General features: G+C 48.1%; 1 protein-coding gene across 4 annotated transcripts in view; it reads right to left on the bottom strand.

Moving 5' to 3' along the window:
* The window catches only part of CAMTA1 (calmodulin binding transcription activator 1), an 851,919-nt gene extending 846,784 nt beyond the window's left edge, over positions 1-5,135 (bottom strand). For 3 of the 4 annotated variants that reach the window (XM_042949355.1, XM_042949357.1, XM_042949361.1), the window contains exon 1: positions 5,023-5,135. In XM_042949355.1, coding sequence (XP_042805289.1) covers positions 5,023-5,047 — 25 coding nt within the window. In that variant the 5' untranslated portion in view covers positions 5,048-5,135. The remainder of the gene's footprint in view (positions 1-5,022) is intronic. The other variant, XM_042949359.1, reaches the window with a different exon arrangement.
* Positions 5,136-13,929: the final 8,794 nt, after the last annotated feature.

Raw genomic sequence — 13,929 nt, 5'->3', positions numbered from 1 at the left:
GGCACCTGGGTGGCTCAGTCGGTTTAGGCATCACACTTCAGCTCAGGTCATGATCTCACAGCTTGTAGGTTCGAGCCCTGCGTCCAGCTCTGTACTGACAGCTCAGAACCTGGAGCCTGCTTCGGATTCTGTGTCTCCCTCTCTCTCTGCCCCTCCCCCGCTCACGCTCTGTCTCTCTCTCTCTCTCTCTCTCTCAAAAATAAACATTAAAAAAAAATTTTTTTAAAGACAAGACACAAATAAAAGTACTATTCAAAAAAGTATAAAATATTCGAAGTCACGAAACAAACAAGGAAAGTCGCGAAACAAACAAACCTGGTAATTTATACCAGGTATCTAGCCTAAGAATGGCCACCACGATTGAGCATTAAATTTACACAGAACACGTTCTGGCAGCAAAAGTGTAACAGCATCTCATACAGTTCTTACCATCTGAGGACATGAAGGATACCAGTCAGTCAAAAGAGGAAATTAGTTTTCTGCCCCTTCTTTCCACAAAGGATGCATTTGATTTTCTGTACTATACAAGACCTAGTATGTTCTATACTATACCGGGTAGGCTGCTGTTCAAGTGTTAAACAAGCATTCCCACCAACCATGTATCTAAGTGACCTAAAAGTTACGCCTACCCATTTAAAAAGAAGACTGGCCTTACTTTTTTCCACAAATACCCTGCACACAGTCTGACGGAAAGCTGCCCTCCACCCTCTCCCACACCCCCACTCCTGCAGGGAGCAGGTAAGAGTTCTGGGGGATAGTACACTATTCAGAGTATATTTTTGTAAGACTACAATCCAAACAATGAAAACCCAGAAAAGAATTCCTTGAAAGAATATAGAAAAAGATAAACACAAGACTCATTGAAATGTCATTCATACTAAAAGGTCTCAAGCACAGTCACATAACCCACAGATCCCTGAAGCTCAGTGAATGTCTCCAGAATGCACGCACTCAGTGATGGGAACATGGATGCAAAAACAACTCCTCTGCAAAGGACAAATTCAAAGGTCCCACAAAGGAGGCAACAGACACAACCACGAGGGGAAAGAAAGAGAGCAGGAGAATCACCTTCTGTTGCTTTTTCCATAAGGAAATCAGGAAGAAGTACAACTGCACACGACGAGTATTTCCCGGAACCTAGGGAACCTAGGGAAATGGGAAATGAAGAATGGCCCGAAGCAATGAAGAAAGAGTTAAAAAAAAAAAAAAAAAAAAAAAAACTTAACCTACAAAATGGGCTCCCTCAAAATCAGAAAAAAAGTCTAATCCCACCAGGCACATGGGCGAGACCCAGCATAAACAGAGAATTAAAATATCACCACCTGACACTAAAGAACTGGCTATTTTAGAGAAAAAGCCTAAAACTAACAAGATGGAAAAACACAGGTAAGCAGGACGTCTGAATACATCTCCAGGAACACACAAGAGCAACCCTACTCTTTTGGAAAGGAAAATCCGAACCAATCTGACCTTGAGCGGAGAATGCTATACACGCACCCGCACTCCAAATCCACCGAATGAGGAGATGGAGAAACCCGACATTTAACAGCAAGGTAAGTCTTCAGGAAGACAAGGGAAGAGATGTCCCATGAACCACCCAACCTTGTCCGAAGAGCTGGGGGGGCAGGGCTGAGGGGGAGGACAGAGGGATGTTCTAACAAGAAGATGTGAGAAGGAAAAGTCCTTCAGGGAACCCATCTAGCCTGACTAGCTGCAAGAGAACACTGTCCGCTGGCAGAGTAAGGGAAAAGTGGATTCCCCATCATCTAAGGGGACGAGCGACACAGAGCACAACTGCATTTGAACTCAAAGAGCCCAACTTTACACGCTAACCTCAAGTGTGCTCCTCCAACCCTTACCGTGTTCCTTCCACTGCCCGCAGTACGGAGCACCCCGATTAGCAGGAGACCTGGGAAGGCAGGTGGTAGGCAGGACAGGAAGGGACCCACCACTGGAAGTGAGATGGGAACGCTCACTCTCCTGGGCACACCCCAACATCTACAGCAGGCACTCAACTCTCGCTTTCCAAGGCTCGTTAATACCACACCCTAAAAATACACAATTCCATCAAGCTGAGTATAAATACAGACAGAATGACAACAGCATGAGAACTTCTTTAAAAAACTGGAAATGGAGGTAAAAAGTGCTACTTTGGGGCAGCGGGTATTGTGCCCACCGGGTAACTCCATGTGAGCTGAAGGGCAAAGTCTCGAAGCCAAAGCCTAGCGCTGGCCCAATCTTCCAGATCACCCTGCCTCCTTCCTCAGTAACCCGGGCAGGGAGAGTGTCCTTGCGAGAAAAACGCTTTAAGGTCCAAACGCTCAGAGTCTGACAGAGCTTGTTGGGGAGGATGAGGCTCCACACTAAGCCTGTCAAAAAGTGAGACTTTGCTGCTGAGTGACAGCAGCCAGCAGCCATTCCCCGCTCAGGGAGGGAAGGGACGGGGGCCCCAGAGGCGGCTCCACCATCGCCCCGCCCCAGAGCCAAATGGGCAGACTGTGATACTCAGGACAAACATGGACAACAGTCCCTCCCACCCGATGATGAAGTGTCACGGGCCTTCCCAAAGGTACCTTTTCCTAATGGGCACAACCTCTCTCAATTATTTAAATGGCCAAAATAAAACAGCGACATATTTACGGCTGCTCATTCCTAGTTCTGTCACAGAAACACATATTCTCACCCCCTCCTCTCAATGCCCCAAATACACGAAATCTCTTTCCCCTACACAGCAGTGAAGAGATCAAGATGAGAACCTTTCACCCTACGAAGAATCAGGCAGAGGATACTACCCCTAAATTCAGAACGCCCAAGTTCTGGTGTGCACCAGCAAGCACTGTACACTTCATGCACTCGGGGACCTGGTGAACGCTCAGGATGCCATTCTGCTTACTCCATACAGTACAAATGACAGATGCAAGAGTGGTAAGAACTGGCCATTTATCAGTGAGTTTTCTGATTCTTCTAAGGTTAGAGAGTCACCGACAACAGTACCTTATGTCCCTATCTGTACACATCAAGGTCCCCACCTACACGCAGAACGCACAGCTAGCCATCTAACCCTTCCAACTTACCGCGTACACGTAGCAGATGTGACTTTGTCTGAATGCATACCTACACGTGTGTACGTACAAAAAATGCATGGCATCATGTTTTTCGCCAAAAGAGAACCAGAGCAGTAAAAAAATAGAAAGCATCCAAATTTCCCCTTCACCTGAAAGCTACAAGATCAAAAAAAAAAAAAAAAAAAAGTTCAGATCCCATGAGAGACAACACGAGGCCAAAGGAAGGTTCTAGTACAACAAGAAGCACACTAGCAACCCTTCCCGAATGGCACGTGGGCGACATGAGTGTCTACACTCCCTTTTCTAGATGGGAAGGCATATGGCTTCTTCTTACCCAGCCAACATGAATACAATTTAAGAAAAATCAGAAAAAGTCAAGGTAACAGGCTCACTAAATATGGCTGACGGGGAAACCGAAGCCGCAAGGATATGGGCTCTCCTGAAAAAGAAATGGGAAGTTTATTTCCAGGGAAGGTTCAAAAACTCTTGAACGTAGAATGCACAGTCAGGTTCTTACTGCACAGAAGATAGTAATGGGACCGCCAAAAAACAAGGGCACGTGACCATGTTGCGGGTGGGGTGGTGTCAACTGGTGAACGCTGCCCCCGCCTAGGAGGCAAGAGTAAGCCGGAAGCAAAAACAGACCTGGTTCTGCTCAGACACAGAGGAGTAATCACCGTGACCCCTTCTTACTCAGGTACCAGGCACAATGGAAGCCCTGCCCTACATCTGATCCCGGGCCCCCACCAACACCCACACAAGAAACTCTGAGGAGAGAGAACACGCTAGGGGAGACAGCCAAATGGGGAAAGGAGCTCTGGAACGTCCAGTTTCTCCCCTAGGAAAAAGAGGGCAACTCAAAGGGTATTCAGGAAATGAGCTCACCCTAACCCAGGAAAGTGAGCAGAGAGTATGCATAATCTGTAAGAAGTATCTGCTTTCCTATTTAGAAATGACTTCAGAGCTTGCACAGGCCCCCACTACCCACTGGGTGAGGAGGGAAGAAGAACATGGGGAGCCCGAGTCCCCTTGTCCTGGCAAAAGGGTCACTAGACGGTGTGCAGAGGCCCCAAAAGCTTCCAGAGAAGATGAGAGGTTGAGACAGACCCCTCTGCCAAAGAGGGATCAGGGTCACAGAAGGTAAAGGGCAAGGGAGTATGGAGATCCTCACTTGCCATAGAAACGGAGACCCCACCCTCCTGGCTGCGAGGGGTGCAAGGGCAGGAGTAGGATGGGAACGACTGCTAGGGGCGGGGATGCTGCGCAGGCCCCCTTCCCACGAAGGGAAGGGGGAGGGGTCACACGAGGCCCTTCGGCCCGGGGACGCTCAGCAGGAGGGGGTCCCCCTGGCGGGGAGAAGCACGGGGACCCCCGCCGGCTCTGGGAGGCGCCCACGGGGCTCCAGGGTGATGCTGGACGGAGTCCGCCTGGCCCTGCCGCCCGAGAGCCAGGGGCGGCGGGGCTGAGCGCCGACCGTGCCCCCGACAGGGACCGGCCCGGGGCAGCGGGGCGCGGGGCCGGAGGGGGCCCGAGGCGGATAAACTTTCCGCCCCGCGGCCCCCACCGGGCCCGGCGCGGGGGGCGGGGGGCCGCGCCGTGGGCCCGGGAGCGGCGGGGATGCCCGGTCCGGGTGGGGGAGGCGCCGGCCCTCCCTCCGCCGGCTCCTCCTCCTCGCTGGGCCCGGCCCCCGCCCGCCGGCCCCCCGCCCCTCCGGCCCCAGCCCGCCCCCGGGTGGGGGTGTGCGGCGCCGCGCTCCGCCGCCCGGCGAGTCACCTCAGGACCCGGCCGCGCTCCGCCCCCCCACCCGCCGCCCCCTCCCCGGCCCGGGGCGCCCGCCCGCCCGCCGCCGCCGCGCCCCCGCGCTCCCGCCCGGCGCCGCCGATGCCCGGGATGTCCGGCGGGGCCGGGTCCCGCCGCCCGCCGCGCCGCCCCCGGCCCCTCACGCGCCGGCTCTTACCTTCCGGCTTGTTTTCGGCAGCCATTTCCCCTCCGCGCGCCACATCCTCCTCCTCCTCGCGACCGGGACCCCGAGCGCGCGCCTCGTACCGCCGCCGCCGCCGGCCCAGCCACCCCGCCGCCGCCGCGCACCCGCCCTGGCCCCGCCCCGCGGCCCACGCACTGCGCCCGTTGGGCCGCGCGGCTGCCACTCATAGTGCCCGCCACCAATCGCCCCGCACCAGGGGTCTCACTACTCTCCGGGAGGAGCGTCCTATCCGCCCGGCCCATTGGCTGGTCACCACCCAACGGAATGAAAGGATTGGTCAAGAATCAACGCCCCCTCCCCACCCACTCCCAGGAAAGCCCGCCTTCCGGACCTAAACAAAGCTTCCCAGTGGTCAGAGTCGGAAAGAACTGCCCAGTCAGGACCCGGCCGACACCGAATATTTCCTCGAGGCCGAGACGTGGCGCTTTGATTGGGCGTTACTACAGTGTTTCCCAGGCCGTCCAGACCAATCAAAGGGGGTTCCCGGAACTCGGGAGCGGCGAAGGGAAGCCCCGCCCCCGAGCGTGACCGTCAGGAGGAAGGCGCTCTCTCATTGGCGCGCTGGGGCTTTTCCCGCGTGCTCCCGGGGCTGAAGGACGTTCCCGGGGAAGCCGCTGCCGGCGCGTGGGGTCCCGGTGGCAGTGGAGGACGCGGCGGGATCTCCGGAATCCCGCGGCCTGCCGCTGCCGGGGGACACCGCGGCCCGGGGCCTCGGGGCCGGGGTCGGCCGGGCGCCGCGCTCCGGAGCCCGGTCGGCCCGGGAGCCCGGGCGTCGCTGCCGGCCGTGGGGGAGGGGCGCGCCTCCCGCCAAACCCCGCCCCTTCCCCTCCCCCCCCCCCGGCGCTCCGCCCCTCCCCCCCCCCCCCCACGCCCGGGCGCCCGCGCAGCCGCGGCCCCTCGCGCGGGTGCCCGGTCCGCCCGTGCCCGCCGGTGCCCGCCTTCCGTTCCCCACCCCCGGTGCGCTCCGTTGTCCCCCTTTCTGGCGGCTTAAAATACTGAAACTTTATTTTGGTCACGTTGGCCATGTGACCCACAGAGCCGATGACTCATAACTGCCTGTCCCAGGATGAGGCCGCCGAAGGAAACCTTGGAGGAGCGCTACGCCGCGGCGCGCCCGCCCGGAGGGCGAGGCAGGCCAAGTTTCCTTCGGTCCTGGGTGTAGGGTCGTGGTTCTTCGCAGCGAATGTTCCAGCGCCCGCGCTGCGTGCGGGGTGGGAGGCCAGCCTGGAAACAGGTCAGGAGCACCCCGCGGGGGACACGCGCGCCGCCGCGGCCGCTCCGGAGGGCTGTGCGCACGCGGGGGACCGGCGCCACCGGGGGTGGCGGGGTCCGGAGTGCCCCCTCCCAGGGAAATCGGCACTGGCGCACGTGGGCAGGTGATACCGGAAACAAAGAAAGGGCTGAGCCCTCCAAGTTTAAGAGAAAAAGGAAGAAAAGTTGAATGGAAAGCAGAGCTCCAACCCCTCTGTGTGGATCTTGCGTGGCTTGCAGTGGGAACATTTCATTCCTCAGATGTTAGGTTTTTTTCCCCTTCCTACCGTTGAAGACGACTAGCAGAATCAGCGAAAGGTCCTCGTTCGAGAATTTTGACGTTCGGATTTGACTGCCAAAGTGAATTCTGTGCCAAGCCTAACATGCGTTCTTGTAGTGTTCACAAGTAAAAATTTAAGTTTGCCAGGAATAAAGATGTCCCAAAAGAATGCTTTGTATTAGACACTCGTTCTTCAACAAACCTTAATTTTATGAACCTCAAAAAAATGCAAAAATTTAACAACTAGGGTGCAATATTTTATCGATCGGCATTCTTAATAGTACCTATGTTGACGATTTGAGTAGTGAAACGTCCTTAAAAGTGCTGGTGGCATTGAAAATTAGTATAACCCTTTTGAAAAGCAATTTTACCGTACGTATTAAAAGCCATAAAAAACGTCTGCATCTGTTGACCCAGTAATCTTACTTCTGGGAATCTATTCTAAGGAAATAACACTAAATGCCAAAAAAGCTATATGTGTGAAGGTATTCTTCATAGGATCACTGTATGTATTACAACAAAAACCTGGAAGCATCCTAAACATGCTAATAATGTTGGGTATTTAGTAAGTACATTGTTTTATATCCGCACAATGGAGCATTATGGTAGTCACAGACCTCAGAATAGCTTACCCATTGCTAGGTGAGGGGGAAACTGTTCATCTATCATATGATGTGTTTCTAGTTAAAAAAAAAAAAAACAACTGGATTTTGTAAAAAGGTTAATACAAAATACACTAAAGAAATAACATTCAGGTGATGAGGAATGGGGTTGTTTTTTAATTGTCTCTGTTGTCTATAACATGGTCCTAACTATACAGCTTTTATAATTGAAACATGTATTGAAATTAAAACAGGATTTTATCCAGTGCCTAATGGAGGCCAGACACTGTTAGGTTCTGAGGATGTAAAGGTGAATAAAGTTGGGCGTCTCCCTCCACAGGTCTCACAGCCTAGCAGGGGCTAACAAACACAAACAACAGGTCACAAGTCAAGCTGCAGTGGGGACGACATGGAGGTCATGAATGTCACCAGAACTTGAAATAAGCAAGGCTGTCATAGCAGAAAGCACCTGTGGGGAAGCTTCTTAGACTCGGGCAGAAATGGCAGTTTTCAAACTGCAACCTGGAAACCTGGGGAAGTGAGGGGATCCTCGGGACTCTTTCTGTGGGTCGACAAGGTCAAAACTTTCTTCCTAACAATACTACGTCAGTCTCTTACACACGTACAGTGTTTTCCAGAAGTCACATAATACATGACGTCAAAACAGACTGAGGGCAGAAGCAGCTAGGAGAATCTAGTTGTCTCTTATTAAGTGACATATTAAAGAGATTTGCAGAACCATAAAACAATGCTGCTCTTATCACTAACTTTTTCATTTTGGAAAACTTAGTTACTAAAAAATATGTATGTTCACATGTAATGGTTTATTTTTTTTAACGAGCTCATAAATTTTTTTTAAATTGCTGTAGAGTATATACGTGATAAATGAACATATCACAAACAAAAAGCTCTTTGGGGTCCTTAATAATTTTTCAGAGTGTAAAGAGATCCGAGATCAATGGGTTTGAGAACGGCTGGCCCAGAGGATGAGATGTCGGGGGTAGGCTGTGGCTGGTTGGCTGTGCTGTTGTCTAGGTGACTTCAGGCTGCTGTAACAAGGGACCAGGAACAGTGGCTTGTAACAACTGAAATTGATTTCCCACAGATTAGAGGTCTGAGATCAGGGTGCCTCCTCCCACTGTGGAAACCAGAGAGGGGAAGCAAGTCCCCTCATGACTCTTAAAAGGGCACTAATGCTATCATGGGGCCCCACCTTCATAGCTTCATCCAATCCTCATCATCTCCCCAAAGCCCCACATCTTAATACCATCACAAGACTGGCAGGCTCCAACATACAAACTGGGGGGTGGGGAGGGACAAAAATATTCAGTCCATAACAGCTGGTGTTTGTCTTTGCTTGAGAGGTTACCAAGAGGTAGGCATTTCCAGTCTGGGAAGTCATTTAGAAAGTGGCTAAATGAGCCCATTTATAAAGGAGAGGAGTCGGGAGAAATGCTGGACACCCTACCCTATGAATCCTTGCCCATTTTGGCCCCAATGTTCTTCAAGGAAAGAATTCTACTGTCCAGGAACAGATGAACATAGGTAAATAAGGGGAATATTAAATGATCGCTTTCTCATCTCAAAAAACATTCTAGAAGAGTGTTCTTTCCTGGTCAGCATAATTACAGTGATTGTGTATCGTGACAGGTGATGAAGATAAGAGTGCCAGGACTTGAACATAGTATTGGAAGTCCTAGCCTCAGGAATCAGACGACAAAAAGAAATAAAAGACATCCAAATTGGCAAGCAGGAAGTCAAACTTTCACTCTTTGCAGACAACATGATACTCTATATGGAAAACCCAAAAGAGTCCACCGAAAAGCTGCTAGAACAGATCCATAAATTCATCAAAGTCTCGGGATATAAAATCAATGCACAGAAATTGGTTGCATTTCTATACACCAATAATGAAGCAGCAGAAAGAGAAATCAAGGAATCGATCCCATTTACAATTGCACCAAAAACCATAAAATACCTAGGAATAAACCCAACCAAAGAGGAGGAAAATCTATACACTGAAAACTATAGAAAGCTTATGAAAGAAATTGAAGAAGACACTAAAAAATGGAAAAATATTCCATGCTCATGGATAGGAAGAACAAATATTGTCAAAATGTCAACACACCCAAAGCAATCTACATATTCAATGCAATCCCTATCAAAATAATACCAGGAGTCTTCATAGAGCCACAACAAACAATCCTAAAACTTGTATGGAACCAGAAAAGACCCCGAATAGCCAAAGAAATCTTGAAAAAGAAAACCAAAGCTGGAGGCATCACAATTCCAGACTTCAGGGTGTATTACAAAGTTGTAATCATCAAGACAGTATGGTACTGGCACAAAAACAGACACTTACATCAGTGGAATTGAATAGAGAACCCAGAAATGGACCCACAAACATATGGCCAACTAATCTTTAACAAAGCAGGAGAAGAATAGCCAATGAAATAAAGACAGTCTCCCCAGCAAATGGTGTTGGGAAACCTGGACAGAGACATGCAGAAGATTGAAACTGGACCACTTTCTTACACCATGCATAAAAATAAACTCAAAATGGATGAAACACCTAAATGTAAGACGGGAAGCCATCAAAATCCTAGAGGAGAAAGCAGGCAAAAACCTCTTTGACCTCGGCCACAGCAACTTCTTACTCAACACGTCTCCAGAGGCAAGGGAAACAAAAGCAAAAATGAACTACTGGGACCTCATCAAAATTAAAAGCTTCCACACGGTGAAGGAAACAATCAGCAAAACTAAAAGGCAACCAACAGAATGGGAGAAGATATTTTCAAAGGACATATCAGATAAAGGATTAGTATCCAAAATCTATAAAGAACTTATCAAACTCAACACCCAAAAAATCATACAGTGAAGAAATGGGCAAAAGACATGAATAGACTCTTTTCCAAAGAAGACATTCAAATGGCTAACGGACACATGAAAAGATGCTCAATATCACTCATCATCACAGAAAGACAAATCAAAACCACAATGAGATACCACCTCACACCAGTCAGAATGGCTAAAATTAACAACTAAGGCAACAACAGATGTTGGCGAGGATGGGGAGAAAGAGGATCTCTTTTGCACCGCTGGTGGGAATGCAAACTGGTGCAGCCACTCTGGAAAACAGTATGGAGGTTCCTCAAAAAATTAAAAATAGAACTACCCTACGACCCAGCAATTGCACTACTGTTATTTATCTAAAGGATACAGGTGTGCTGTTTTGAACGGTCACATGCACCCCAATGTTTATAGCAGCACTATCGACAATAGGCAATGTATGGAAAGAGCCCAAATGTCCATTGACAGATGAATGGGTAAAGCAGTTATGGTATGTATGTATATATGTGTATACACACATATATATATGTGTGTATGTATATATATACGTATATATGTGTATGTGTGTGTATATATATGTGTGTGTATATATATATGTGTGTGTGTATATATATACACACACACACACACACACACACACACACACACAATGGAGTATTACTCAGCAATCAAAAAGAATGAAATCTTGCCATTTGCAACAATGTGGATAGAACTAGAATGTATTATGCTAAGCGAAATTAGTCAAAGACAAATACGTGACTTCACTCATGTGGAATGTAAGATACAAAACAGATGAACATAAGGGAAAGGAAGCAAAAAAATATAAAACCAGGGAAGGGGACAAACCATAAAAGACAAATAATAGTGAACAAACTGAGGCCTGCTGGAGGGGTTGTGGGAGGGAGGATGGGCTAAATGGGCAAGGAGCATTAGGGAAGACACTTCTTGGGATGAACACTGGGTGTTCTATGTAGGCAATAAATCACTGGATTGTACTCCTGAAATTATTACTGCACTATGTCTAACTAACTTGGGTGTAAATTCAAAAGAAATAATAATGAATAATTTTTTTTAAAAAAAGAGTGGCAGGACTTGCTTCCTTAAACTGGAAGTTACTGGATTTGACACAGGAAAGCATATACTGAACCCACTTCAGAGGCTTAAAGACTCCTGCTCACTCTTTCCCAACCCAGGACAAGGAAGAGTTGAGTTGTTCTACCCATGACTCCTTAGCTTTGGAAGGGCTACATTGTTCAAAGTAGTACTGTCCTAAAGTTCTGCTTCCAAAAAAGTCTCTCCCCTTGCTTTCTCTTTAATTATTCTTTTTTATTTCGAGATCACTACAGCTTTGCAAGCAGTTGTAAGAAAAAATACAAGAGATCCCGTACCCCCTTGCCTTTTTAAGACAAAACATAATGAAAACTTGTGAGCTTTAGCAGAACAAACCTTTCCCTAGATATCCCGTTTTTCCAATCCTGCAAACCCCCATCTTTCCTCCTTTCTACAACCTGCCTACCTCCACGCACAGAATGTCAGCCGTTGTCATCTCGAAAAGTCTGCTCTCGGTGAGCAAAGTACAGGCTTGTCAGTCCACACATAATGAGCTCTTTATGCCTAGTAGGGCTAAATTTCAGCTCATTTGAAATGTAGTTTGAACATAAAAGTCCTGCTCTGTGGACAAAGAATCTGTTGAAATTTTGAACATTTTCTTTTTATTTCCTTTACCAAAGTACAGCCAAGTCAGCAGGGACCGGATCTCTAAGGCTAAGGACCAACCACACCACTTCTGGTGGGTTTGTTTTCCTTTTAGTATTAGAACCCAGAATAGAACATTATCCTTGTGATAGTGGTTCCAAGAGATGTTATCTAAACGACAGCTTTAATTGTAAAACCTTCCCACAACTAACTAGAATTTAAATAAAAGTTGGCGGGGGTGAGGGGGACCTTTCCACATCACCCAGCTATTGCATAAAACAGGCCTGAGTGCACCCGCTCTCCACGGACCCTCCTTGGACTTAACAGCTAAGTGCCTTTGACAGGATGTCTGTCATCTTCATGCCCTACTTAAAAAATCAATCCAGTTTTTTCTGGACTTTCCCTTTAAAACGAGAGTCTTAGGGCACCTGTCTGGCTCAGTCGGTGGAGCATGTGACTCTTGATCTTGCAGCTGTACGTTCGAGCCCCACATTGGGTGTAGACATTACTTAAAAATAAAATCTTTTAGGGGTGCCTGGGTGGTTCAGTCGGTTAAGTATCTGACTTCGGCTCAGGTCATGATCTCACGGTTCATGAGTTTGAGCCCCGAGTCAGGCTCTGTGCTGACAGCTGGAGCCTGCTTCGGATTCTGTGTCTCCCTCTCTCTCTCTCTGCCCCTTCCCTCCCTCAAAAATAAACATTAAAAAAAATTTTTAAGTAAAAAATCTTCTAAATTCATTCATTCATTCATTCATTCAAACTAAAGTCTCTTCCCTCCTTCTTGAGCTTTCTGGTATTACAGCCTAATCCATTGTTATTGAATTTGAACTCAGGATCAAAGAAATGGCTACTTTTTTTTAAAGAGGGAAATGGTTAAAGAGACAGGCTTTGCTGGTTCAGAAGGGTACATACGCAAAGAACTTAACGACTTCAGAAGCTAACAGACTTAGGAGACCAGGAAGCTACCTCTGCTTTCTGGAACCCAGCGAGATATCAGTGGGGCCCCCAGACTCTCTGTAGAGCAAGGACTTGTGGGCAGCAGTCTAATTGGAGGGAGGGGCGAAAGTACTTAGTATCTGCCCTGCAACCCCCACTTACACATTCATTGTCTATTTGTATGGTTCCAGGAGGCAAATAGAGACGGTAGGGCTGCTCATCACCCTCTGGCCACCACTGAAGGCTGGTGAGAGTATCTGGAAGGTTCCTAGGTTTTGTTTGTTTTCTTATTTGCCTCAACACTTTCCATTGTAATTTATTTTGCCTTTCAGTCTTCCAAGGAAACTTTAATTAGTTGTTGAAAATAAAGTGACCTGTCAAAACACCTGAAGGAGAAAGCTGCTGATTACCTATCAGTACTGTTGTCTCTGATGGGCACTGAGGCGCACCCAAGAAAAATCAGCCTGCTGCCATCTACCAGAGCCCATAAACACAGCATGGACTCACAGGCATTTAACTGTCGTGAACTTCTCCATTTTTCAAATGAAGTCAGCAATTTATTTTTCTTTAAGTATTAAGCTGTGGGATATTATGCAGCCATTAAAAAGATGGGGGTAGCAGTGTACGGGTGGCTCAGTCAGTTGGACGTCCCACTCTTGATTTTGTATCAGATCATGATCCCAGTTTCGTGGGATCGAGCCCCGTGGGGGACGCCATGCTGAGCGTGGAGCCTGCTTGGAATTCTCTCTGTCTCTCTTCTCTGTCTCCCTCTGCCCCTCTCCCCAGCTTGTGCTCATGCTCTCTCTAAATAAATAAATAAATAAAGGGTACTGCCATGTAAGTTTCTCCAGCTTAGCTGTTGAATTGGAACAAAGCAAGACACAGGGCATGATGTATACTGCTCTCATACTACACAATCATAACATCTATGGTACATAGAATATTGCACATATTCTAGCATGTACAGAAAACATTTCTGGAAGGATAACAAGAAACCTAAATACTACCTAAATTTTCCTTTGCGAGTAAAACAGAAAAAAGAAATATGGCTTACTCTTCATTTGATATGGTTTAAGTCTTTCTTACCATGTGCATCTACCCAACAAATATTTATTGGGTGCCTATGATATACCAGCTACTGATTCTAGGTGTGGGGGTACAGCAGTGAACAAAACAGACAAAATCCCTGCCTTCATGGAGCTGGCACCGAGGGAGGAAAGACAGATGATAAGCAAATACATGATCAAAGGTTAGAGAATGATAGAT

Source organism: Panthera leo, chromosome C1, assembly GCF_018350215.1.
Source record: "Panthera leo isolate Ple1 chromosome C1, P.leo_Ple1_pat1.1, whole genome shotgun sequence".
Taxonomy (NCBI): Eukaryota; Metazoa; Chordata; class Mammalia; order Carnivora; family Felidae; genus Panthera; species Panthera leo.
Note: the sequence above shows the minus strand (reverse complement) of the source record. Positions and strands in the feature narration are given on the sequence as shown.